Below are 25911 nucleotides of genomic sequence, written 5' to 3'. Positions count from 1 at the left end.
TACTGAACCTCTGTGATTTAATTATTTCTTAGTTCTTTTAAAACAGCAGAATAAGGTAGAGACAGTAGCCTTCCAGGAGCACATATCAATCTCAAAACTTTAAAATCTTTTTGTGAGATTGACACTCTTGAATACTACAGTTGTGGGTATGTTTAGCGTTTGTTTTTCCTCTAATGAAGAATCGCTTCATTTTACTGTGGAAGGAAATGTTTTTACTCCATGGTTTTGCAACTATAATACTCCATTGTTTAAATTTGGAAGACAGTGTATACTGCACAGTATTTGTTCCATCATTTAAAACATTTAAAGTACTCATGGGAGAAGCAGTTAGTTTTTGGCAATGTTTAAGTATGTTTTTTCAAGGAAAGGAAACTTTAAAACATTTAAGGATAGTTATGGGGACTGACTTGTGACCTGTGAATTGGACTCATTTCTTTTATTTTTACTGTCCGTTATTGTTCTCAGAAGTATATTTAGGGAGCCACTGGTAGTGTTTGAATTCATTGCTTTCTAGAGGAAATATGAAAAACAGGATTTGAACATGTGAATATACCAGATTTAGTGACACTTGCTAAGAAAGTGTGTTATCCAAGTTAGAGCTTCATTCTGTAATGAATTAGAATGTTCTGCTTTCCAAGATTGCTCATTGGTGTCAGTTGCTAAGTTATTTCTATTCTTACAAACCTGTTGTATAGCAACATCAGCGGCAAATGGCATCACCATTTCAGTGCAGGTGCTTTCATTTCAGTATGCGGTAAAGCAATTACTGTGTCATATATATTGCTTTGAGTAGTCCTTAAAATGCTCTAGGATTCATATGGATAAAAGGCACTGTTTAATGTAAATAATATTCTCCCTGGGAAATAATTACTTAAAGCTACCTCAGTTACCATGCTCTAAAGGGGAAACTGCACTTACTGCGATTATGCAATGGTAAGACATAGAGCATTGAGTTTCAAAATCAGGGAAGTCAGATAACATTTACTTTATTTGTATTTTTCATAGCAATGAATTTGCAATTGTAACTGTGACAAGCATACCTAGATACTTCCAGAAGTCCCCTCCACTTCAACTGTATCAACCAAAGGGAACTAAAGAAGAACTAAGATCTCAATCATCTACCAAATATGAAGGCAGGAACTTCCTATTCTTGAATTTACAAACTCTTCCATGTAATATGGTTCTGTAGAAACCTGAAGGGTTAGGCAGATATACTTATTGCTTTCCAACACAAGGGTCTCTACTCCTTTCACTTTGCAATTTGTACTCTTCTATGAACCATTAGAACATTTTAAGGATGAATTTCAACCAGAAAAACAAGTAGCATTAAGCTGCTTTATTATCAACCTTGTAGTACACAGCAGCTATTTTCTTGCCATCAGAACTGTAAAAGGACTAAATCTGTCAGAATTCCTTTATTCAGTAATCCATCTGGTAGTATCTAGAGACCAGAGGAAGTCTGTTTGGTATCTGCATTGGATGCTCTCAGTGCTTTCTACTAGCCCTTGTTAAACACTTGATAATGGAAAAGAGCACAGAGAAAAATAAAAACTTGTTCCTTTCCACTGAGACATTCTCTCAAGAAAATGGGGCTATTCCCATAAACAGAGGGATCAACCTTCCTTCATTTGTGCACTGGTTATTTGCTAATTCACTCATACAGAAAAATCATATTCTTTTCAATGTCTGAACAGTTCGATTCAAAGAAGAAAAGATTCCACTGAAGCAAAATTAAGCAGCCGAGTTGAGTTAAGTTTGTGATACAGGCTGAATGGCTGCATTTAATGCTTGTGAGATCTTTTTGTCTCAGCTGTCCTGAACTCTTCTGCATTTTCTCTGGGAGTATTTGGCAGCTATAATCAACACATTCTTCCAGACTGTAGCAGCTTGTGTAGGTCTAATGCTTGTTTTCAGTCTTTCATATATTTTTTCAATTTAAGAAGCTTTTCCTTCTTAAAGACTCAGTCATTAAGAACCCTAATGAGGCCAGTAGCCTCCAGTTTCTTACTATGCTTTGTACTAAAAACACTTGTAATATTAGCTTCAGCAAACAAAAGATTGGGAAATGCATCATTTCTTGTAAGATAGATACAATTGAAAAGGTGGATTACTTGGGCTGCAACAATTTCTAGACCTTCTGTGAGATGGTAATGCTTGACAGAAGCATCCAAATTGGATGCTTCTTGCAATTTGGTCGCCCAGTGGGTTTTCATTTAATTAGAAACCACTTTCTTGTAACTGCTGTATGAATAGTAATGTATAGTAGTTATGTGGCATAAAACGTTTTATTTAATTTCGGCAGCCCCAGGTCTGCCCAGATCTTGTTGAAAAGTCAACTAGACTGCATGTCCTGGAAATCTGGCTTGTCTACATTTTCCATCATCAAACCAAACAATGTTGCTTTATCAAAATGTGACCTTGAAAGATATGTTACTGAATTCCTCTTTTTACCATGCCACAAACGGGCAGCAATAGTTGACCTGCTATTAATTCCTTTGTATTTTTCACGGGTGTCACAAAGAATCTGAAGTCTGCTTATGTGGTTTATAATGTCACAGAATTCATGAAAAAAAAATATTTCTTTAAAAGTGACTGCAGCTCATCTGTTATTCTATATATAGCTTTCACAATAGTAACCATCTGCTAAAAGCCAGTCCATTCCCCTCTTCTTTTTTTCCCTTCATCTCATCAAATTAGAGTGAGTATGATTTCATATACATATGTTTGGAATACTGCTAACAAAGCCAAAATGATCTCCAAAAGCCACTGAAGGAACTTTGTAGTAAGTTCTGAGATACTGTTTAGCAGATTTTGTTTGGCTTTTTCTATTTTCAAATTTCCTAAACACCTGAATCATGATAGTCAAAAATTCCATATATGACTGTAAAAATATTTTAAAATGTCCTTAATTTTGGACTGAAAACACTGACGTTTCTGTTGCTTTGTGCTTTTCATGTACTCTTATAGTAAAACAGGTATTCAGTAAAATATTGTTTCCTTCAAGATTACACTGTGGTAAAGCAACAGTGTTTGCTCTGATACTGGAAAGTATATGCAAGAGATTTTTGAGGTCATGCAGTCCAATCTCTTTATTGACATGCTCAGGGTTCATCCGTGTCTGAAACTGAATGAACTGTTGTCTGTTCAAATTTGTGCCTTGCACTTCCTGTGAGGGTTCTTTATGGTTCTGTTATATGAGTACAGCAAAATGGAGATATACATTTTTACAGTTCATTTCTATCAGTGTATTGTTTAAAGCATGATACTACTATGAAGAAGGACTGTATTAAAATAATAGTTTAGAATCCCAGGCAGTGACTTCCTAATCAGCTTCATTCATATTACATTCAAAAGAAAAAATTGAGAAGAAAACAATGGAGTATCTAATGACCAATCCAGCACAACCTACTTTTAACATGAAAAACCAAGTTGCATTTTGCCATAGACAATAAATTCCTAATAGTGCAAATGTTGTACTGAGCTAACATTTGGAATTCTGAAATTTGGTGTTCAGACCTGTTTTTTTCTTTTTTTTTTTTTAACTTCTTTCCCCTCTGCTGGGGTTAAACAGGTATTACTAAAAGTATATATTGAAATACATGAGTTTTTACTGCACAGTGAAAATGAAGAATGCTTGTTCTGAAGTACGATCTGTTTCTTGAATACATTTAGCAGCTTTTCCTCATCTCCTATGTTTCCAAAGCTAGACTCATACTGATATTTAGTCTGGCTTAGGCTTGTCTGCACTGCAGTGTGACTCATGCAATGATTGTGGTGAAGACTGTCCTTAAATTTTAATTTTCCTGAGATTTCAGAGCTGGAAAAATAGAATATCCAATCCAACTTTGCAGAGCTGCAAATAGTAAAATAAATAAATCAGAATTGTTGTACAGACTGTATTTTACCTATTCTTAGGAGAGCTTTCTTGCTTTTCAAACTTCATGGACCTGTAACTCTCTCTGAACCTGTTTATTTTTGTTTCCATGCCACCACTCACTGCCCGTTTGTTTGTTTGGCTTTGTCCCTGAAGGCATCGTATCATGTAGCTGTATTCTAATATGCTATACAGGATTATGAAATGATCCTTAGAAATCTGGAAGTAGAGCCAGTGGTTTGCCTTTTTTATTCCAAAATTCCTTATCTGTATTAACTAAATGACCAAAACTTTTCCGCTCTGAGTTTCACCTTGCTAGGAAATACAGCTAAGACTGTAATTTTATTACAGATGTTTAAGCTTGCAGCATTAATAAAATTATTCCTGGTCACTACCTACTTGTTCATACATTCTGTGCTGCCATTTTCAATTATTCTTTTACAAGTGCTTTGTACATCTGCACTGTGATTGCTACAAGAAGCTGATTCAGGTGGTTTACAGGCATTTATTTTTTTTTAACTGGATCAATTCCCAGTACCAGTTCAGTTATGCTGGTGCTGTAGAGGAGCAGCAAGCTGCACCAGGGCTGGAGATAGGTGCTGGAAAATTGAACTATAGTTGATTCAACCAAAAGGTAATAGCTATTCATATTACTAGGAATGTTCAGCTTGCAGTTTTTCTGTTAAGAGCTGTTTTTATCAAATTAACAAAAAAATCTTCAACGTGTTGCTGGCAAGCTATTTGAACATCTAGCATGCTTCACATCAAAGCAGAGCGTAGGGGGAAAAGAAGTAATGTGTTGGCAAATGTATATTGAATCCCTAGATATGACTGGAAAATAGTTGCTCCAGTATAACAGAAATAACGTGCAGACAAGAGATCAAATTGTAGAATTTAATCAGGATTTTTTAGACTTTTTTTTTTAATTTAGTTGTTAACCAAAAATAAAGTTATTAATTTATTTTTGCTACTTTTTTTTTTGTAAGTTAAATATTTATATCATGATAACAATGCTGCTATACTTGTAAGAGTTTATAAATAAAAATGATTTGTGTAGCAAATCCTTAATCTCAGTACATATTCAAATATGCAATTTGCAAATCCATTTGCCATTTATAGAATGAGCATAATAAGAATTCTTTTTTATATTTCTAACAGCAGATACAACTAAAAGTTTTTAGATGCTATTATTAAAAGGAAGACGCATGTGTGATGGCATCTGATCACTTGAAGATAAAAACAAATATGTGGGTGTTGCTTTAAGTTTTGTTCCCCATCCTAAATGTATTGGGAAACTAAAGAAAGCAAGTCTAAAAAGTGGCCAATAATTTCCATATGTCTAACTAGAGAAGTATGCCAGCAACTATATAAATACGTATCTGAAAGTTGAAGTCGATGGACTCTGGAGGTTCCAGTCCTTATAATTCTGTGATTCTTTAATAAATATATATATTCAAAGCTAAACCTTTTGTCAAAATTCAGTCATGACATGTAAACTTATGAGTTGGCAAAGTTAATTTTTTTTTTGAAAAAATGAAAATTTTGGTGTAAAGTTTTATAGAAAATTCTATTCTTAGCTATGCTGATATCTAGCAAAATGGTTAAAATGAACTAATTCTGGTAATGAGCCAGGTTTTGTGCAAAGCCAATAGAATATGGAAAAGGGGCTGGTTGCTTGGGAGGAATATAGAAGTGGAGTTTGTGTGCACAGATGTGACCAGCGAAGCTAAGGCCTGCTTGGAATCAAATCTAGCAAGGGTGATCAAGGACAACTCAAAGTTTAAGTATGTGAAGAGCAAAACAAAGACTACGGAAAATTCTGATTTATGAATAGTAGGGAATTTTCATAATCCTGGCAGTTTTATCGAAAGGAGTTTTAACAAACAAGCTTAACTGTTTTCTGTATCTCCCCAGATGTGTTCAATATGCATGTTAGCTTTCAAAGAATATTTAACATTCAAACCTGTTTGAATATAAGAAAACAGAACAAGAAGGAGGGGAGGGAAGAGCCGTTCACAATGATATCAGGGCAAAAGGTAACCATTTGGTGATCAGGAATTATTAAACTGCTCTATGATCTGTATGTCCTTTATTAGTAGCATTCCTTAGTATAGTGAGGCCAGCTGCTTTGCTGATGTCCTCAGTATTAGAATATCTCAGAAGGAACAGAAAAATAACTGCTTGCTTGCAGTACAGTTTGTCTCAACTAAAATTATCCAAGCACTTGACTGGAAAGTGAGTGGGTAAATCCTCCTGGTTTCTTCTTGCATGGATATTATAGGTGAAGTAGCTCATGCTTAGATATTACAATTTCCTGATTTGTAAAGATATGAAAAGCGAAATGGATATATTAAATAAGCATTAAATACTCTCAATTTTCTTTTGTTGTAGACCCCAATGAACCAAGCGTCAACTCGATCTCACTGCATTTTCACTATTCACATCTCTAGCAAGGAACCTGGATCTCCAACTATCCGACATTCTAAGTTGCACTTAGTAGACCTTGCAGGATCAGAGCGTGTTGCAAAGACTGGAGTTGGAGGTCATTTATTGACAGAAGCCAAATATATCAACTTATCATTACATTATTTAGAGCAGGTAAAGTTCAAACAGCATGAAGCTGTTTTCTTTTATGACAATTCCAGTGAACAATGTTCAGTGTGTTTTTAATATTGGTTTCCAAATTCAGTTGATCAAGACTGTGTATTTGCTGCAGTTTTTAAAAGTGTTTGAGTTGACCATTCCTCATCTGAAATAAAACTTTCATTTATCTAAATCTTAGTAATTAAAACACAGGGCTGCATTAGCTATACAGGCAAGAACGGGGACTCTTGAGCATAACATGCGTAACATAAAATAACTGATGGTAAGTCTCAAATCTTATTTTTTGCTTAATGTTTTTCCTAAATTTTTCAGTGAAGCTAAGCTATATGTGAGTGACTGTAACTGCTCTCTGCTGTTATGCTTCATTAAAGGTGCAATTTCACAAAAAGTGATGCTATATCTGATAACTTTCAGGTTTAGCAGATTAATGAGGTCTCAAGTTAGTTTATTTCACTTCTTTGAAATGAAACTCTCTGCCTTAAACTGTGATTTAAATAATCATATTGCAGTCCTGGTTCAGTAATATTATTAAGGTCTGTTAAGATCAGACCTAACAATATCAAAAATAATAATCTTTCTATAATACAATGATAATGAATGTCCTTTTAAATCATGTCAGAATAAGCCAATTATTTGGTTATCACACCTTGCTGGATGTTAGAAGATTCAGGTCAGTTCTGGATAATGTACGCTGGTCTCTGTCACTTGGTTAAAGAACATAATTTCCTTATCCTTTATATTTGTCCACCTTTCTTTTACAGATTTCTTGACTGGATTGTGAAATTGATTTAGGTGAGGTTTTACCTGAGGGACTTAATGCCATCGTCTCCTGAGTTATGTGACTCTTGTATGTGACAGAGGCTTCAGCATCATGAGAGATAGTTATGTAGCTTTTCAACACAGTGTCAGAAAGCTCAAATTCTTCCTGAGCTTCAGACTTCCTGCACGAACTTCAGCAAAAATTGAACTTCTTTGTAACATAGTTGCTGTTATTAGCAGAAATAAGATATCTTCCCTCTGGCTCTTATCGAATTTTACCAATTTGGATTGTAATCTCCGTACAGAAGAATCTGAGAGTATACTTATTTAATATATTCTCTATATTAGTGTAAGTTAATACAATATATATGTTAGTTTGGAATATTACTTAGTATGTAAGATAGTATCTTTTCATCTAATGAGCGGTAGTACACAAGATTTTAAAACCTGGATCCAGGAAACTGTATTCAGATTCCTTTACATGATAATAATTTTCATATTATCATCGACTCCCCTGAGGACTGCTGGCATAAGATTTATAGTAATAAGAAATTTGAACTTTTTGAAGACTTCTAAGATAAAGGAGCCAACAAAAATATTAGTACTAAATTTTCTAAAGCAACAATTTTTCTTTTTGTTTTAAAAAAGATGTATGGAGGTATAGAATGTTTACTGAAGGAAAACCAACTCCTAGCCACTTACAATAGCTTGCACAGCTCATGTAACTACAGTTGTGATTTTTTTTTTTTTTTTTTTTTAAGTAAAGTGCTTGGGCAGCTGTCAGTTCAAATCTTTTACCCCACAGTCTGTTGAAATACAATTTAGCTTTTTATTTAATGATGATCAGGTCCCATAATGTAAAAAGCTGAGAACGTTAGGTGTATCATTTCCTTTTTGGCCAAGACGTATATGCCAAACACTGTTGTTGTTTTTCTCTGGTATGCTGTAATAGTGCACTCTTTTAATAGCATACGCATTTTTCAAGGCACTTTCTTGGAAATCAGTGGACTGATCTCTCTAAGAACCGTGTGCTTTAAGATTGTGTCATTTAAAAGTGGTCTTCAGCCGATGTTAGGGAAGTTTCTACATGAATACTATTCATATTTTACTTTAATATTATTCTAGGGAAAAGGTATCTTCAGTAAGTTATTACATCTTAGGCATGTTACGTTCAGTTTCCATGCTGCTGAGTGACTGTAAAGCTAGGATGTAATAACATTAGCCATATTTGGCTTTTAGGTTCAGTGCCTACAAAGATGCAGACACAATGAAGCTGAAGTGAAAGTTATACCAATAAAATCAGAGTTTTTCAGCTAACTGGATGCATAGTTGTAACTTCTTTGAATGCTTTTTCTATTTCTACTGTTGTTCCAGGTAATAATTGCACTTGCAGAGAAAAACAGATCCCACATTCCCTATCGAAACTCCATGATGACCTCAGTGCTAAGGGACAGTCTGGGAGGAAACTGCATGACCACAATGATTGCAACTCTCTCTTTAGACAAAAGAAACATAGAGGTTTGTTTGTTATTTCTATATATTTTCAAAAAAAAAGTTTTCAGTTAAGAAAATATCTTCATCTTTTGACTTTTATTACAGTTTGAAATTCAAGCATATATACTTTCATTTTCATCCTTAAAAAAGGAAAGTTTAACATTATTTCTACGTTACTACAAAATTACTTTGATTCTGTGGTACCATTTTGTACCTATAGTGATGTTCTTCTAATGTTTAATTTTTAGATTTGTAAATTCTTACATTTATCCTTACAATAGCACACTAGCAAGTCTCAGAAAACTTTATCATACAGCTGATTAAACATGACTGTAACCTCTGGCTAATGGAGGTCAGTTTTTTTGTTTTTTATTCATTAGGGATGTACATTTTTTGTGTGTGTTCTGGCATGTAAGTATTAGCTGATCTCAAAGGAGGGAACAATACTTAAGGCTGCAGCTTCACTCCATGTGCTGAATGGGAGTACTCATGCACACAAAAAGAAACTTAGTTCAGCAAGATCATCAGCAGTCTGCTATAGTTGCATGGTGTTAAGATAACTGAGATTTTTCTTTTTCTAGGAATCTATATCAACTTGCAGATTTGCACAACGAGTTGCTCTTATTAAAAATGAAGCAGTTCTTAATGAAGAAACTGACCCCAAATTGGTGAGAAATGTTTAGGGGCAGAGGGAAGGAGGCTGCTTAGTTCTAATTTTAATGATTAATACCAATCACATGGTTTTGTTGTTTTCTTTACAACTACTATTCTTAGTTTTCCTTTCGGAGCTGATTATAATTAAACCCCTAAAGACTTTCTGAATGATGATATTCATTGTAATCTTTTTATTGCTTCATTTAGATTTGTAGTTTCTAAATCATGGCCACACATGATCAGATGTCCCTAGAATTCTTTAAAAATATACCAAAATTACTTGTCACTTAGTGATCGTATATTTTTTTCCTTTACTTACTTGCACATTAGCTTGGATTAAAGAATCAAATGTGTTAATTATATTCCCAATAGTGTTTTCCATGTAGTCAACCACTAAAATTGTCATAGAAGTATTGCTTGTTTGAGTTAACTTGAAAACAGCTAGCAATATAGGTATGAACACACAGGGCTGTACAATGTAGATGCCCCTGAATTTTCTCATTTGAGGTTTTTGGCAGTTTCAAACTTTTAGCAGCACTGGTGTTCTTCTAGGGGTTAGTTTGTGACAATACCATTGTGTCAGCTATGCTTCTAACCTAGCTTTGTCCTTAGTGTCTGTGGAAGTTTGGTGGAAGAAGCTGATTTTTCAGTATCTCATGTTTAGATGACTCGGTATCTCTAATACCATGCTACACCAATTGAATTGGTCTGATGTCAGCGTTTCTCCAAATAAATTCTTCCTGTTAATTGGTCTTGAAACTTAAATATTACGTAGAAAGCAAGAATGAATTATTCTCCAGACCCTTTTCTCTCCTTTGCTTTACCTTTCTCAAGAACACTGTAGCCTTGTTACTTTTTTGTTGTTTACAAAATCAATAGAATGAATTTTACTTAACATAGAACTGCTTCTCACTTTTCTCTATTTGTCATTGTCTATAAATAACTTAAAAAAAAAAAAAAAAAAAAAAAGTAGTTGGGAAGAAGAAAATATGTTCTTCCCAGAAGATAAAAATGTTGTGAAGTCACTTAAATTTAAGTTTTTACTTCAGTAGGTGCTTTGAGATCAAACAATTCCAAATGTAACCCATACAGTACAATTTTTTTTTTTTAGTAATGACAGTACAATATACCAACATTAGCACAACTAGATTTTTGTAATGAGGAAAACAGTAAGAGTGATTTCAATTGAGTCTGGATGTGTTACCATTTTGGTAACACTTTTTTATATCTTTGAACTTTATTGCACTTGCTAATATTTTAGGTTTTGTTCATTAGGAAGTATTTGGAATGGATGCAATTAATATAGCTTTGATATTATAATACATACTTTATGAAACTTACCCTATAGGTGATTGATGGTTCTTATAGTTGGTTCTGTAAATAACTTTTTTCTCATGCTTTAAGGTATTTGTAGCTGCTCTATGTTAAGCACTTTTGAAATTAGGATACTCAGTCTGTCCTTCAGAGTATGTTTAGCACATTATAGGGTTGAAGTAAATGGGACATCTCTGGCATAGCAAGCAGCATGATGTATGATCTGGCATGGTGGATTTTGACCATCCTAAAACATGATGAAGGGCAATACACTCTGGTGCAAGTAATCCAGAGATTTAATGATCATAGTTCCCTAACAAATATAGAGTTAAGAAAGCCAAAGCATAGCTGAAGGTAAAACCAGCAAGAAATGAAAAGAGCAATTAGAAGGTCTTGTATAAATAAACTGACATCAGTGGAGCTCAGTAGAGCTGAAGTTGTGCTGCAACGCAGAATAAAGGAATCTTGTTACTGGCTATGTTTCCCTAGTAGGTGAGAGTATAGATAAGACAAAGCAAGAATTGGAATTATATGCTATGATGGGCTAACAGGCAATGGATACATTTTGAAACTAAATTTTAATTACACATTTGGGGGAAAAAAATAGGTGTTATGTAACACGTTCGCTATATATGTGGTTAAATATTTAATTAGGTTCTCCAAGAAGACTATGGAATTTCAATCCTTAGAGGTAACTGACATGCAGATGAACGTGGCCCTGAGCAATGTGTCATATTTAGCCCCATTTTGAGTTAGGATTCAACTAGCAGCTCTTCTCATATAATCATGTTATACACTCTAACTACATGCCAACTATTTTATCTTGCTTTTTGTCTATCAAAAATTAAAAATCTGCATTAAAAAATGTTTGTAACAAGATTATTCTATGAAAATTTAGCTGTGGCATCATCTCTATTTTTTTTTTTAGTTTTTTTTTCGAGTATCATTATTAATTGGTATTTAAGACTTTCTAAGTACTTCTTTCAGAATATGCTTTTGTTTTTACAAATTTCATAATAGAATTGTAAAACAGGAAGTCTACTCTTAAATCATTCATAGAACCCTTCCATAGTTGAGGTCTATAGAAATAAGGCAAGCTGGAACAGTTTATGTATTAAAAAGCTAAGAATCATACAGGTAAAATTCCTCCTTGAGCTTGCTCAAGGATTTAGAAAGGGCAGGAAAGGACAGAGGAAGTAATTTACATTGATAAAGCACAAAGCATTGCCACATTAAAAAAGAAAAAAAAATAGTATGTGTAACAAAATATGCTTTATTTTCTTTTTAACAATTGCTTAGTCTTTTGAAGTATTTTATATGCTTCTAACTTTCTATACGTTGGGTGTGTTTGAAGATGTAGGAAAGCTTTTTGTTAAGGACCATATTTATAAGACTTAGATTTAATGTAATTTTCTGCATTATGTGAAATTTTTTTCTTTTAAGTATTAAATACATTTACTAAGGATTGGTCAATTCAGCATGCTATGGCAGATAACAATATGCTATTGGGTCAGCTGGGTTGCATGATGTATGCCAAGGGTGTTACAATAAGAGAGATCTGTGAGAGGTAAGGGTACACTTATCATTCCGAAGCTGTATATATGGACATAATTAAGAACTATAGATGGATTTCAGCATTATCTCTGTGACAGAGAGATGTCTGATGAAAAAATGAGTTCAGGGTTTGTTTGCTTAACTTTGCTTTCCAAGAGCATGAGAGCAACAACGACAAAAAAGAAGGCAACGAGCATATCTTTCCTTTCTGTCTGTTGTTTCTTTCTTTGCTTTATAATAGCTAATCATGAAAAACTGTCCTTTCATGGTCACAGAAGTCTTTGATTGAGTTGGAACACATGCAGGCTCCTGACCATTTACTACATCCTGCAGAGCTATATTTCACAAGTTTGGTATGTTTTGCTCTGCTGGATCATTTAGCAAGTAAAGCAAAAGTGGACTCAGGAGGATTACAAATCCAACCCCTCTTTTGGAAAAGGCAGGAGAACATAGATATCTAGATTTTATGTGACTATGTGCTCACTGTGGAATTTGTTGCCCACCTTAACTACCTGTAGTATATTCCCAGGGATCTTGTCCAAATGTCTGCTCTTGCAGGACTCTGTAGAGCTGATTGCCAAGGACAATGTCCAGAAGTCTTTTGACCATCTATGCACTCATATCCATCTAAAAAAATTACTGAGTTCTGATACATTTGAGCCATTGTAAGGTAATGCATTCTTAAAATAATCAGTCTCCAAGCAACCAAAAAAACTTGTTCATTCATATTTTAGGCTTGCATATTGTTTCTGTTTTGTGGAATTTGACTTTGGAATGGCAATGATTTCCAAAATATACTTTCATACGAATTTCTTTCCGAAAGTACAGCCTCCAGTAATCAGCTATTCAAATTTAAAGATCTTTTGCAGTTCATGTCAATTCTACCATCGTTACTATTCATAATTCCATTCTCATTATGTTGATTTATAGTATTCTTTAGTAGTTAGCAATTGATACTTTGTATAGATAAAGTATGCTTTAATAAGTTACTATTGGATTATTACATATAAGATTAAAATGCTAAGATACTATTTTGGAATTCCTGATTTCTAAAGGGAAGGGGAACATCATTTTTGGTATGTAGTTCTCTTTCTGACAGACATCAGTTCCATTTTAAGTCTGTTTTCATTACTAGCAGGCAAAACTAAATTTTTTGCTCACTTTCCTCTTACGGCAAATTATTTTTCTTTCTGTACAGCCATATCTTCTCACAGGGAGTTTACTGAGTCTGGATGACTTGGATAAATTTCCTTGTACTTGGGTATATTTAAGGTGTTTGGGCTGTTCTTAAAGAGAAAAGAGATTACTTTGTTTTTCTTCTTTATTTCAAGCAAATATTCCCTAACATCTACTTTCTAGTATAAAAATCATAACGTAACTAATCATTTTTAGGTGATGCTTGTTTTATGCTTTGTTTGTAGATGATTATTCAGCTGAAAAGGGAGATCCAAGAGTTGAAAGATGAGCTGGCACTGGTGACTGGCATGCAAAGAACATCACAGCTTTCGCAAGAAGAGCTACTTCAGTAATGCCTTACATTGTTTTAATTTTCTTTTGTGTTAACAGTTTTAATCGGTTTCTTTGGTATAAATGTTTAAATTCATCTCAGTGTTCAAGTTCTCAGAGTGAGTACTAAGGTGAGTTTATGTGCCAAGTTAGAATGACAGTTTGCCATGAAAATCTGTGTGAGGCTGTGCTTGTGCAGCTTCAGATCTGAGAAAGTGAAATAAACTAAATGCAAGGAATGGGAATGCCTACCAGATGCCAGACAAAAAAGTGTTGTATAATAGTGTAGAATAACAAAAACAAACTTTCTGAAAGTTGGATATCTGATCTAAGAAAAATTAAAGAAGTGTTCTTGTTAAGAACTGTCCTACTGCAGTGTTACTTTGACATATGTCAAGATAAAGCTTGCGTTTCTATTAGAAACATAATCAATGCCTTAAAAGACAAATATTTAATTTTTTTTACTGAATATGCTATTGATAATGCATGAGTGTTGTAATACCTTGCAGTTTTTTAGTAAATAATTATTTTTCGAGTGATAAGCTTAAATATTTTTACATTGCACACCAAATTCTTACTCCATATAATTCTCATAAGAATTTGGTGAGCAATGTAAAAATATTTATGCGTATCGCTCCAAAATAATGCCTCCTATTTATTTCCATAGGAACTACAACAGAGAGAGAGAGAGAATAACGCCATGACTTGATAAAACAAATTCTCAGCTACAAAATCTTTTTCATCATAGTCACTACCATTACCTATGAATTTTCACCACTGAACAAAAAAGCCTGCATGCTACACTCAAAAATCTACACCAGTGGAGGTGCTGAAACATCACCCGCTACCTCACTGTGCTCATATCCACTGCTTAATCTCCGTAAATGTTCACCAAGCATTGATGAATGTCAAAAGGTGCCATTTTTCCATGTGGAGAAATTCAGTTTCATACCTGCTTCATACTAACTTCCATGTCAGACACCATTTTTGTCAGACTGCCCCTCTGTTGCCACCTGTTGCACAGCAACAAAATGTAATAATATTGGTGGGAAGGTTCAACCTCCTATTACTGTACCATCCCCATCCCCCTCTGATGTTGGGGGCTAGCATAATAAGACAGGAGGCATTACTTTTGGAGCAACACCTAGGTATAAAATTTCAAAATGGCTATACTCAATTCCCAGTTCCGAAAAACTGATTCTGTGGAATGAATCTATTTGATACGAATATATTTGTATAAAGCAATAGTAACTGATTTGGGATTGTTAAGTTTGATGTAGAAGCTGAAAACTTGATTGGTTTTAATTTCATCTGGAAATGGCCCAGAAGAATACTGTCAGTACTCTCCAGGAGATTCTGGAGACATGCAGAATTCTGCCTTATTGGAAGTTGTTATTCTTCATTGTCTTATTTTGATTTGATTGGTTTTAATTCCGGAATGAAATTGTATTCTTGTGAAGGGTGAGAAGACGGATAGCATTATACAAATATTTCTTTTTAAAAAAATCTGTTTTCAACACAAGCAGTTACCAATATAATCTTCCAACTAGAGAAGTCCACACAATTCCTACTGGTTAATGATGCAGTGGTTAGGTAGTACTGGACATGTCCAAGGCATAGAAAGGAAATAAGAGATATAATGAGGAATAGAGTAGTGTTTTTCCTTTGTCTTTCTCTTTCTTCCTTTCTCTTCTTCATTTTTTATCTCAGGGGCTTTTTAGTAGAAGATAAACGCCAAAAGGAATCTAAATGTCATGACAACATATGTAGAACCCATACTTGCAATGGTTATGATAATACAGTGGTTGTGATAACAGGTTTTTGCTTCCTATGTGCATTGCAGGAAGGAAATAATTATGGTAGAAATAACTATTATGTTAAACAGAATTTTATATTTTTCTTACATAGCTTTGTTCCACTTGCTTACTTTAAGAGCATTCAAAGTAGTGGGCTGCTCACTGCAATTCAGATTGCTAGAATTATTCAGATATTATGTGAATAAACTATAGTTGGTTCTTTTTTTCCTCACTTGATGCAAAGTGTCTTCAGGATTTTTTTTTTAATTAATGGAAGAGGGAAAGTGTCAAATACACTTTCCCCATAACCACTACAGTGTCACTATGTCATCCACATGTTTACCACAAAATGGAAAACAAATGCTCTTGTCTTTAATTGTGAATGCTAAATTCTCTTGACTTTGATTGTAAATGCTATATCATAATACAACACGAGTGATCAGTTTTGTGAATAAAACTGCAGCTGTCTAGAATACTTACTTCAGAATTCTATGTAAAGTGGTAAGTGCTTTATTTTGTCATATTTTTGGTTTTACTATTCTATTTTCATAAATCTTAGGCTGCTCTCATTCTGCTGCTCTCATTTTGTTTATTTGAAAAGCATAGCATAAAAAATAGCAGCTCTGCTATGTAAGTGGTTCATAACGTAGTTCATAAAATGCTTCCAAAATGCTTGCTTTGGGTCACGCAGTCTACTTCCTCAGCTATGAAGGTCTGATCTCTTAAGTATTTCTTTAAGCTAAAGAATGAATTTAGTTTAGTTTAAAGGGGAAAACAAAACAAAGCAATTTGCACTATTAAAGAAATTACATCATCACAGGCTTCTGCACTATAGTTGAGAACAGAGTGAAATGGTATTGAAATCATTTTATTTATATTTTTTCATGAGAAGCATGCCAGAAGTAAATGGAAGAGTCCTTTTTGTTGGAGTTATTTGGGATTTTTTGTTGTTGTAAATGAGCTCACTAGCAATTTAGTGTGTGTCCAGAAAGCCAGGATTTCTAAGCAAAGCCCTGTGCTCCAGAGCACCCACGCTCCCAGAGCCTTTGCCAACTGGAATTCTCTGGTAACAGGGATGGAAGTCCTGGCTTAGCACTTCTATTTATTAATAACTTTACCTTATTTCTTTCAGATACATATGTTATAACTGATGCTTCTATTTTTTACTTCAACAGTCATATAATGTTCATCCTACTCATTTCCTGGATTTCTCATTACTTTTTTCTGTCTTCTTTTCCTGTTTCAACATTGTGACATCTGTATGCTATCATGGCATTAACAATATTGCACTATTCTACAGTATACAGCTTTAACAGTTGTGCTTAAGCTGTTCAACAAATGGTTCCATTTACAAAGCAGGGCAAATTATATTATTTGTTGATGTCAGTGTTCAATTTCTGTTGTAAGGTGAAAGAAATAGAAACCTATTACCTTGCCTTTTGTCAGCACAGCTTTGCAAACAGCTAGCAGAAATTAGCAGGCTGACTGTCATATGCTGCATTCAAGAGAAGCTACCTTAGCTGTAGACTAGGTTTAAAATGTTTCACAGCAATATTTAATTTAGATGCCTGATTTAGAATCCTGCTAAAGTAATGTTAAAAAAAAAAAAAAAAAAAAAAAACCACGATAAAAAACACACAATAAAAAGAATGAGGACATTCTTTTTCTTTTATGCTACAAGATATTTAGTGTCTGCATTAAAAGAAGTTCAGATTCCTGTAACAGCTACTTAATTGGGATGATTACAGTGTGATTATCTTTGTTTAATCTTGCTACTTTGTTCAAACTGGTCACCCTTTTGAAGCAGTCAGAAGACAATTTAAAGTCATTATCAAAGATAACAGTTTGTTTTCTTATGGGGAGGAGGTGACAGAAAAAGGAGGGAAGGAATGGAGTGGGAAGGAAAGGAGGTGATGCATTATGTTGTAGTGTTTCTTGATATATGTATTTAAGTACCACCTACCTGATATGTTTTTTTCTCTGCAAAAACTCTCCAGGCATAGCATTAGTTTAGGCATGTTTTCTCCTGCATGAGTCAGTCTTGGCTGTGTCATAGTCCTTTCCAAAACTCTCCTTGACTTACAGATCTAAATCTTTTCAGGAGTATGCGTTTCATCTTTGGAATTAATGTTTTTTGACTGTGTGGAAACTCTTCACATATGTTTGTCATATTGTAGCTGTCTTATTTCAAAGGATCTCCTTACATAAGGAGGTAGCAAAAATGTCGTCTTTTGCTCTGTCTTTTTCACAGATTTTTTTGTTGTGGCTAATAGGAAGAAAATTTGATAGAAGGGTCAGCTCACCATCTGTCTGACTGACTATGCCACTTAGAATGGTTCCCAGGAGAAAAGTGGCAACTCAGAAGCTAGCCTTTAGTCTCAGAATCTTACCTAAAAATAAGTGGATATTCTGCCACTTGAAGCAATAAATTAAGTTGAACCCATAATTACTATCTGTTAAAATGCACTTGTTTGTGTAATTCAGTATCATTATTTAGAGACTTGCCTAGCACGCTTTTGGAGTTTACAGGATGAACCTGAACCTCACAGCAAATTCTTTACCATTGCTTGAATTCCTCATACATACACAACTGATGTATTAAGTTTGAAGTATACTCTCTTTAGACGTTTTCATTATATTACAATTAGAAGCAGTAAGGGTTCTTCATCTTTCTTGTCCTGTAGTAGATTTTTTTCTGTTTTTAGAGCTCTATATAGGTATTTGAAGTCAAAAATGTCTGAAAATCTGTAGAAACAGAAGACACTTGAACTTGTTACTCTTATTTCCCTGCTCTAACAGAACCAAACTTATGTACAAATTTGCAGGGCTATATTACAAACTATCATATAAATATCTTCTGTGGGAATTATATGATGACTTAGGGCACCAGTTCCAATGCTTAATTATCGTTATCATTAATTCACCCAAGTGTTAATCCACTGCATTTGAAGTTACACTGTTACTAGGAAATTACTGTCATGTCCACTATCCATTTCTACCCACAGTTTTTACTTGACTGGCACTCTTCTCAGAGTTCTCAGGCTTGCTACCTGGCTTGGTGAGATATGTGTTCTAGGAACCTCTGAAGATAGACTCGTAATTTACTGACAATTAGTTATGTCAATAATGGTATTTTTGAAGCAATGGCAGAGACCTATTTTCCATTTGGTCAGTCAGCCTGGCTTCTATAGAAAATGCCACTTAAAGTTTTTCAGGTTATCTCATAGCTTAATTATATAGGAAAGTTATTGCAAATGTCCGTCCAGGTGAATAGACTTTTTAATTGTTGGCCTTAAGTGTTTCAGTAGCTGTGTTAGCAGTCTTTCCATTTTGCTTGTCATGAAGTTCACAGCTTATACATATAATTGGTAGTTCTTTATGTGAACTTAATTTTGATATGATATACAATGCTGGTAATCAAAGTTAAAAGGCAAACTTTCCCAGAAAGGAATCGTGTCACATTAAAAAAAGATCAAAATGAGTCTTTCCAAATATATATTTTTTAGACCTCACATCCTACGTGCTATTGAGAGCTCTAAACTTGAAAATGTACTCTCAGTTGGCTAGGAGTGCTTTTCGGATTTATTTTAATTGTGTGTACGTGTGTAATTTACATGCTGGTTCATGGAAACGCAAGACTGAATTGGAAGTGAATTTGTTATTGTGTTTTGTTTTTTTTTTCTTAACATGAAAGTCTGTTTTTTGATGGAAAGGTGAAATTGAGGTGGCAGAGTGCTTATCTTACCATTCCAGAGCTATGCTACCAGAAAAGAATTGCAGGGAGTACAAAATGTTGAGAATAGAAAACTTTTTTTTGTTTTGTGTTTCCTAAATTGTAAGCAGGTTTCATTACGAAAAAATTCCTGAAGAACAGAAAATGATAAGGGAGAAACCAAGTTGATAACGTAAATGCTGTCTCCGAGTTATGGTATTGTATTTGGTTACATTATTAGGAAGAAGGCTATTAAAAGGGAAATTATAAAGACTTTAAGACTGATTCATAGTTGGTAAACAGAAACGACTGTTAGTTTAACAAGTTTCTACTTCAGCTATTTATCACTGCTTTTCTTAGTGTTCATCCTTGCATCAGGCTTGTTTTCATATAGATCATGGTACTGTTATTCAAACTCACCTGCTTCAGCACTGCAATACCTTTCTATTTATAGTGTGCTATTATTTACAAGTATCAAAATGAGTTTAAAATTAATATCACAAATGATGTATGTATTTATACTGTTATATGATGTGTGTGTGAGTGTATACATATGTATAAATGATGTTTTGTATGTGTTCATACTGATACTGTTCCCTTGACATTGACTTAGAAAATTAGTTTTTTTTAATGGGCAATTCTTAATCCTTTTTGCTTGTTGTATTTGCTTGGTGGTTGTTTTTGCGTGTGTGTGTTTCATTTTTTTTTTTTTTAACTGATGAGCACTGAGAATAAGTACTTTGTTTACCATTTTCCACCAAAATGGGTCATTGTTTGATAGTTTCATGTTCTTCCTCCTTCAGGGAGTTTCAATTAGGGAAAATCATTCTTCCTAATTCAGCAGGGTTCTGGCACTAGGTTTTGGCCCACTCTTGTTCCCAGTAGTGTAAGTTAGGACTGCTGTTAGGGCAGAATGTAGCATTCCTTTAAGGAAAAATTGTTCCTAGAAGGAATTGTTACCGAGATCCTTAGAAAATTAAGATTAACTAAGAATGGAACAGCCTGCCTACTAACAATACTAATTATTAAAAAAAAAAAAAAAAAGCTTCATTAGTTTCGTATTTGTTTCCAGCAGAAGCAAAGATTTCTAACATTTCTCTTCTTTGGGCTGCTTTTTCCTAATTTCTGTTTTAAGAGGGCATGTAAACATTAACCTACTCTAGCCAATATTATCATTGACGTGATGGTGGTAACTCATCACTAGTAAATTTAAGGATCGATTACTCGGGGCTTTTTGAAAAGAAACTATAACTAATGATTTTTCCAGGAAGCGCATACCTAAGAACATATCTGAGAGATCAATGGAATGGCATCAGGGCTGAACCAGAGGAAATAAAGAAAAAAAAAATTTGATTACCGGTGTTTTACAGTTATCCAGTATACCTGAGATGAAAAAACTCCTTAGGAAAGGGATGTTGTTGTTTACCTTATGATCTCATATGATCTTCCTTTTGCCACATATGCATGCCTCTAAACAGGCAAATAAAGCAAGTTTTTGTAGGGAGTTCTCTGTTAGCAATTTCTTGCTCCTCCTGACTATCTAGGCACAATATTTTTTATGTCTGGGCTATTTTATGAGATTTTTCTAGTTTGGTACTTAGTCATAATTCTTGAAACAGTTCTGTTGGAGGAAAAAGATTTAATATTGACTTACCTGCAATAGAACTGAAGACCAGAAGTTAGGTGGCTATCTTTGAGTACAGTATGATTGGTAAGAAGAGAGTTATTTTCCATGTGTTGAAGGTAACTGAATTAAAACCAAGAGCCTCTGTATAACTTGTTGCAAAAAGGGGTTTTTTTACTCTGCCTTTTTTAATAGGAGAATGACTTCTGTGTTTGATGTTCTGACTAGAAAAAATATTTGGAGTTGTTATTGTAGATGTAAAAATAGATATAGATATAAAATTCTTAAATGTTTTATAACTTTACATGATTCTTTGGCCTAATTTTCATTTATTTCTATAAATAGTTTAAGAATATCCTCCTGTACAGAGAAGTATACAAATATCCTCTCCCCTCCTCCCTTTTTTTCCTGTTTGACTCTTCACACTGAAAAATTCTTGAAATGATACGTAAATTTTGGAAAAGTGATTTTTATGTATGAAAGTTTACTGACTCTTGTATCATAAAAGATGTTTTTTTTTCTTTTACACAAATAACTGCACCTTTAAAAAAATCTGATACTCAAAGCCTCTAAAAGTCAGGTTGCCATGTTTTCTGAAAGGACAGACTTCAGTTCATTTTAATTGTGATATGGCAAAAAGAACTGTAATTTGTATTAAAAAAAAAAAAAGAGAGAGAAAACAAATTTCTTCCTGAAATCCTTCTTCCTTTAGTTCTAAAACCATTAATTAGCACGTGCAAGTATGTTTTGATACACAGTTACAGAATCTCCAGTATTGAAACCAGCTTTTAATATCAGCAATAAAAACTACCATAATTGCTTGGACAGTGGGGGGAAAAAAAGGTAGCCTGCTGAAGTCAGTCATCTTGGTAAATCAGAATTTGACACGTTACTTTAGAGTTGACTAGTTTTTTGTGATTTTTGTCTCTTAAAAACGTCTTTTCAGCTTGGATGAATTAATAGAAACATTTCTGGAAGATAATGATCCTGAAACTACTTTGGATGTTGGAGCAGATAGGCGCAAGATCAAGTACTGCTTCACTTACTTGAAGGTATTTCTTTAAACATAGGTAGAGATGCAGCTGGTACTGTATGTACGTTGAAGACATTCACAATTAAAAGAATCAAGTGATGCAGTATAGTTCAGAGATGGAAAATGGTAAAACTGTGAATTGCATGAAGAACTAATAGAAATTTGGAATTTAATTGGAAAAATGCAGTAAGATTGTGTGAAAGAATCACAACTTGTACTAAATTGTAAGAGAGGACTGTAAGTTATTGGAATCAATCCATTGTAAGTTATTTGTAAGTGGGTTGATGTATCTGTGTATTCAGAATGCTATGATGTCTTTACTTTTTATAAACTATGTCAAAAGATTAAAATAATATTAAAGCACCATGTGCTGGAATCTGTTGCACAATCTTACTAGTGTAAGCACTTCAACTCTGAGGAAACAAGATATACTTGAAGTAGAAAGAACAGTGAGGTTAATAGAGAAATAAGTAGAAGGCATTATACACTTTTTCTGTTTTGGGATGTTGTTATATTATAAAACAAGACATGCATTCCTGATTTGAATTTGTGTTTGAATAATTAGGTCTTATTTGCACTGTTAATATCGAAAATATCTTGATGCTACAGAACACTGGAGTCTCACTTAGGATACTGTAAATGTGAAGTATAGTAACAGCGAAAAACAACAAATGCAACTCATTCTGAACACCTACTCATGCCAAACATTTGCATATAGCTTGATATAGTGGCATGATTTTATTCTCTCAAGGATGTATACAGACATTGTTTTCAACATATTTTCCAGTGAGTCACAAGAGAAAGTAAATACATAGCTGGATGTAAAGTTATGAAAGTAATTTTATTTTTTTCTTCTGGTAGCTACGACAGAATCATTCAAAGGTTTCTGATGAAAAGCTGCTCTCGCATCACATCTGTGAAGAAAAAGACACTAGCAAAGAAGCAGGAAAAGAGGAATTGAAAAAAATGAAAGAACTTCTGCAGCAAAGAGACAATGAGATCAGTATCCTTAGCAGGGGAAAAAATAATATTTGGGTTTCAGCTGATGTGGCTACAATGGTTTCTCTGTGTGTGAGATAGGAGTTGGCTGCATGAAATGAGTTTCTCTCTATTGACCCCACTGTGTTAAAGCAATTACTCAGTTTCCAAATTTTATGTGGCAAGACCCTTTCTTTACACCTGCTTCTATTTCAGTTGTGACCCAAACCAAAATCCTGGATCCAGGCACCACTTAGCTTTAGAGTGGTCCAGCCAAGATCCAAAGACTGCGAATAAAGCCATGCCTAAAAAACTCTCCTCAAGCAAATTAGGCATTTTTGTAGAATGGGAAAATCTGATGCTATGTAAAGATCAATTTATTACCTTACAAAGAATAGAATTTCCTGTAAGTGTTATTTTTAGCCAAATGAAGTGCTGCTTTGGGGACTATTGGATTATGTACCTTTTGAATGAATATGAAACTTATACTCTTTACACGCATTTAAAAATTAAATTAAAGCTAAGGCTTTCTGCATATAAAAATATTAGACTACTTAAATGTGCTTTGTCCATTTCAGTGCCTCACAGCAGACACAAGTATGTAGGTTGCAGTGAAAGCAATGTCATTATATTTGCTATAGTATTCATGGGAATAAAAAGAGCACAATAGCAGTACTCGATAGAGCAAATTCTCAGCTACAAAGCAATATTTATTTCCATCATAGTCACCCTTATCTATGCATTTTTGTCAGTAATGTACACTAACCTGCATACTGTTCTTGTGAAGATCTGCAGCAATGGAGGGGACCCACTGTCACTGTCAACAATGCTGACATGCACCACTTAATGCCTCACTGTGCCCACTTTCACTGTTTAGTCTCCATAAATGTCCAGTAAGTGCCAATGAATGTCAGTAGGTGTCATTTTTTCCATGTGGAAGAATTCAATGACACACTTTTTCTTCATATACACTCCCATGTCAGATACCATTTTGCAAGACTGCCCATCTGCTGCCATTTGTTGCACAGCAACAAAATGTAACAGAATACTGGTGGGAAGGTTCAACTACTACTGCCATACTACTGATATATATATATATATATATGCCTCTGATGTCATGGGCTAACACTGTAAAATGAGAGGCATTGCATTCACTGCAGCTCTTGTATATCAAATTCAGTCTATCATTGTTCAAAAGCTAATAATGTGACTTGTGTGATAAAGTGGTGAGAAACATGAAAGCTTTATAGTCAAGTATAGTCAAGGTTTTCTTGACTGTTCTTCAAACCAAGAGCTATCATAACAACTATACTGTACAGAATTTTATTATTGTCACCCAGTTTACTAATTAATCTTCCCTTAGATTTTTCTGTTCATTTAGAAAATTAATGAGGATTAGAATTAATAACATAATAAAATAAATTCAACAGTACAAAGAATCCTGTGGTTTTGGTTGAAGGCTCACAAAATTTTCCCTGTAAGACCCCTTGATGCTCTTAGCAAAACATATCTATATCAAATATACTTTTAGTAAATATATAACAATGCATTTGCTAATTGCTGTTCTGCATTTTAGTAGACTTTCTTGTTATAAAAAGGCTACAGATGTGATATAATTTTCAGCCTAATTGTAAGTTAAGGGTTTCTCTTCTTCAAAAAACTTTGTTTATTAGACTTTAAATAGAATTTAAAAGAATTAAAAAAGGACTCACACAACAGCAATCTTAATGGAGTTTTCATTTGTTTGACTGTAAATGCTCAACAGTTGTGTTCAACTTGTGAATTAATTAGTGCTTTTTAAAGATGAATCTCCTGTATGAAAAAAGCTAAGATGGCTGGATTTAATTTCAAACAAAATTCCTAACTTTAAATTCATGTTCACAAATAGGCTTCTAAATGTGAATTGTTGTACTTAAAAAAAAAAAAAAAAAAAGTCTTAAAGAAACAAATAATTGTTTTATTGAAAAGAGATTCTTAATTACTTCCTTAATATATCTTGCAGATATTCTGGTAAATATGCTAAAAAATGAGAGAAAGAAAACACAAGAGGCTCTTTTTCAGCTCAATGCTGCCTCTGCTGGTTCTACATCATTGAAGCAGTCTCATTCTATAAACTTAGAAGAAAGTCAAAACCCATCAAGACTTTTTAGTCTAAAAGAAGCAAAAGATCTCAGCTCTTCAGTTCACAGGCTGCCTTTTCTTTCCAGAACTAAAGGTTAGTGTAAATTAAGCGAGTATTTATTGGGTTATTAAAATATGATTTTCAACATATTATTCAAATGCATAACAGAATAGGATTTTTTTATTTTTAGTAATAGTAGTATTCTGCTAATTCTGGATACACAAATGCAGGGATACAAATTTATAGTTCTCTCAAGGTAATAATGGCTTTAACAAACTGATGTGAATCTTCTGTTGTACAGTTCTCCCCCCAAAAAAAACAATGCAAATTATGTTCTAGAACTTTAAATCTTCAAGTAAATTTGTTCTCAGAAAAGGATTTTTTTTTAGCGTAACTCATAAAAAATTACTAGGAAAAAAAAGTTGGCTTCCCAGAAAGTCTGGAAGTAATGACCTTTAGCAAAAAATAAATAACCAGTACAGCAGGTATTGAAAGAAGTTTTGTGCAGGCATTATTAATTGCACAGTATAGTAAAACATCAATAAACACATTTTTCTTTCCAATTTTTTTGTAATCTTACAACCTATGAGAGGAATCTTACTTTCAAGTGGAATGAGATTTCATTAATTATGCTTCCATCTCTGATATCGGATTGGAAACTTTCTGTGATTGTCATTAATAGTTTTGCTTATACTATACTATTTAGGTGTCTGGTTTTTTTTATTCAGCCTTTTCAATAAAATATTGTGATTATTTCAATTATTTTTAAAAAAAGTGATTAAATAAATTGAAGTCTTAGTTCCAGAAATGAAAGGTAGCTACACTTTTGTGCATTTCAATAGCTCTATTGCAATTCTGCCTTTCTAGAGCAAGGATTTGGTAAGTAT

At 33.8% G+C, this 25911-nt stretch overlaps 1 protein-coding gene across 1 annotated transcript in view; it reads left to right on the top strand.

Annotated features, from left to right (window-relative positions):
• Positions 1-25911, top strand: part of KIF6 (kinesin family member 6) — a 138051-nt gene that overhangs the window by 24975 nt on the left and 87165 nt on the right. Inside the window, exons 7-13 of the mRNA XM_052686505.1 lie at positions 6266-6472; positions 8612-8755; positions 9313-9399; positions 13675-13778; positions 21838-21943; positions 22786-22927; positions 24905-25117. Coding sequence (XP_052542465.1) covers positions 6266-6472; positions 8612-8755; positions 9313-9399; positions 13675-13778; positions 21838-21943; positions 22786-22927; positions 24905-25117 — 1003 coding nt within the window. The remainder of the gene's footprint in view (positions 1-6265; positions 6473-8611; positions 8756-9312; positions 9400-13674; positions 13779-21837; positions 21944-22785; positions 22928-24904; positions 25118-25911) is intronic.

Source organism: Tympanuchus pallidicinctus, unplaced genomic scaffold (assembly GCF_026119805.1).
Source record: "Tympanuchus pallidicinctus isolate F22 unplaced genomic scaffold, pur_lepc_1.0 scaffold1, whole genome shotgun sequence".
Taxonomy (NCBI): domain Eukaryota; kingdom Metazoa; phylum Chordata; class Aves; order Galliformes; family Phasianidae; genus Tympanuchus; species Tympanuchus pallidicinctus.
The sequence above is the reverse complement of the archived record's forward strand: the minus strand, read 5'-3'. Positions and strand labels throughout refer to the sequence as shown.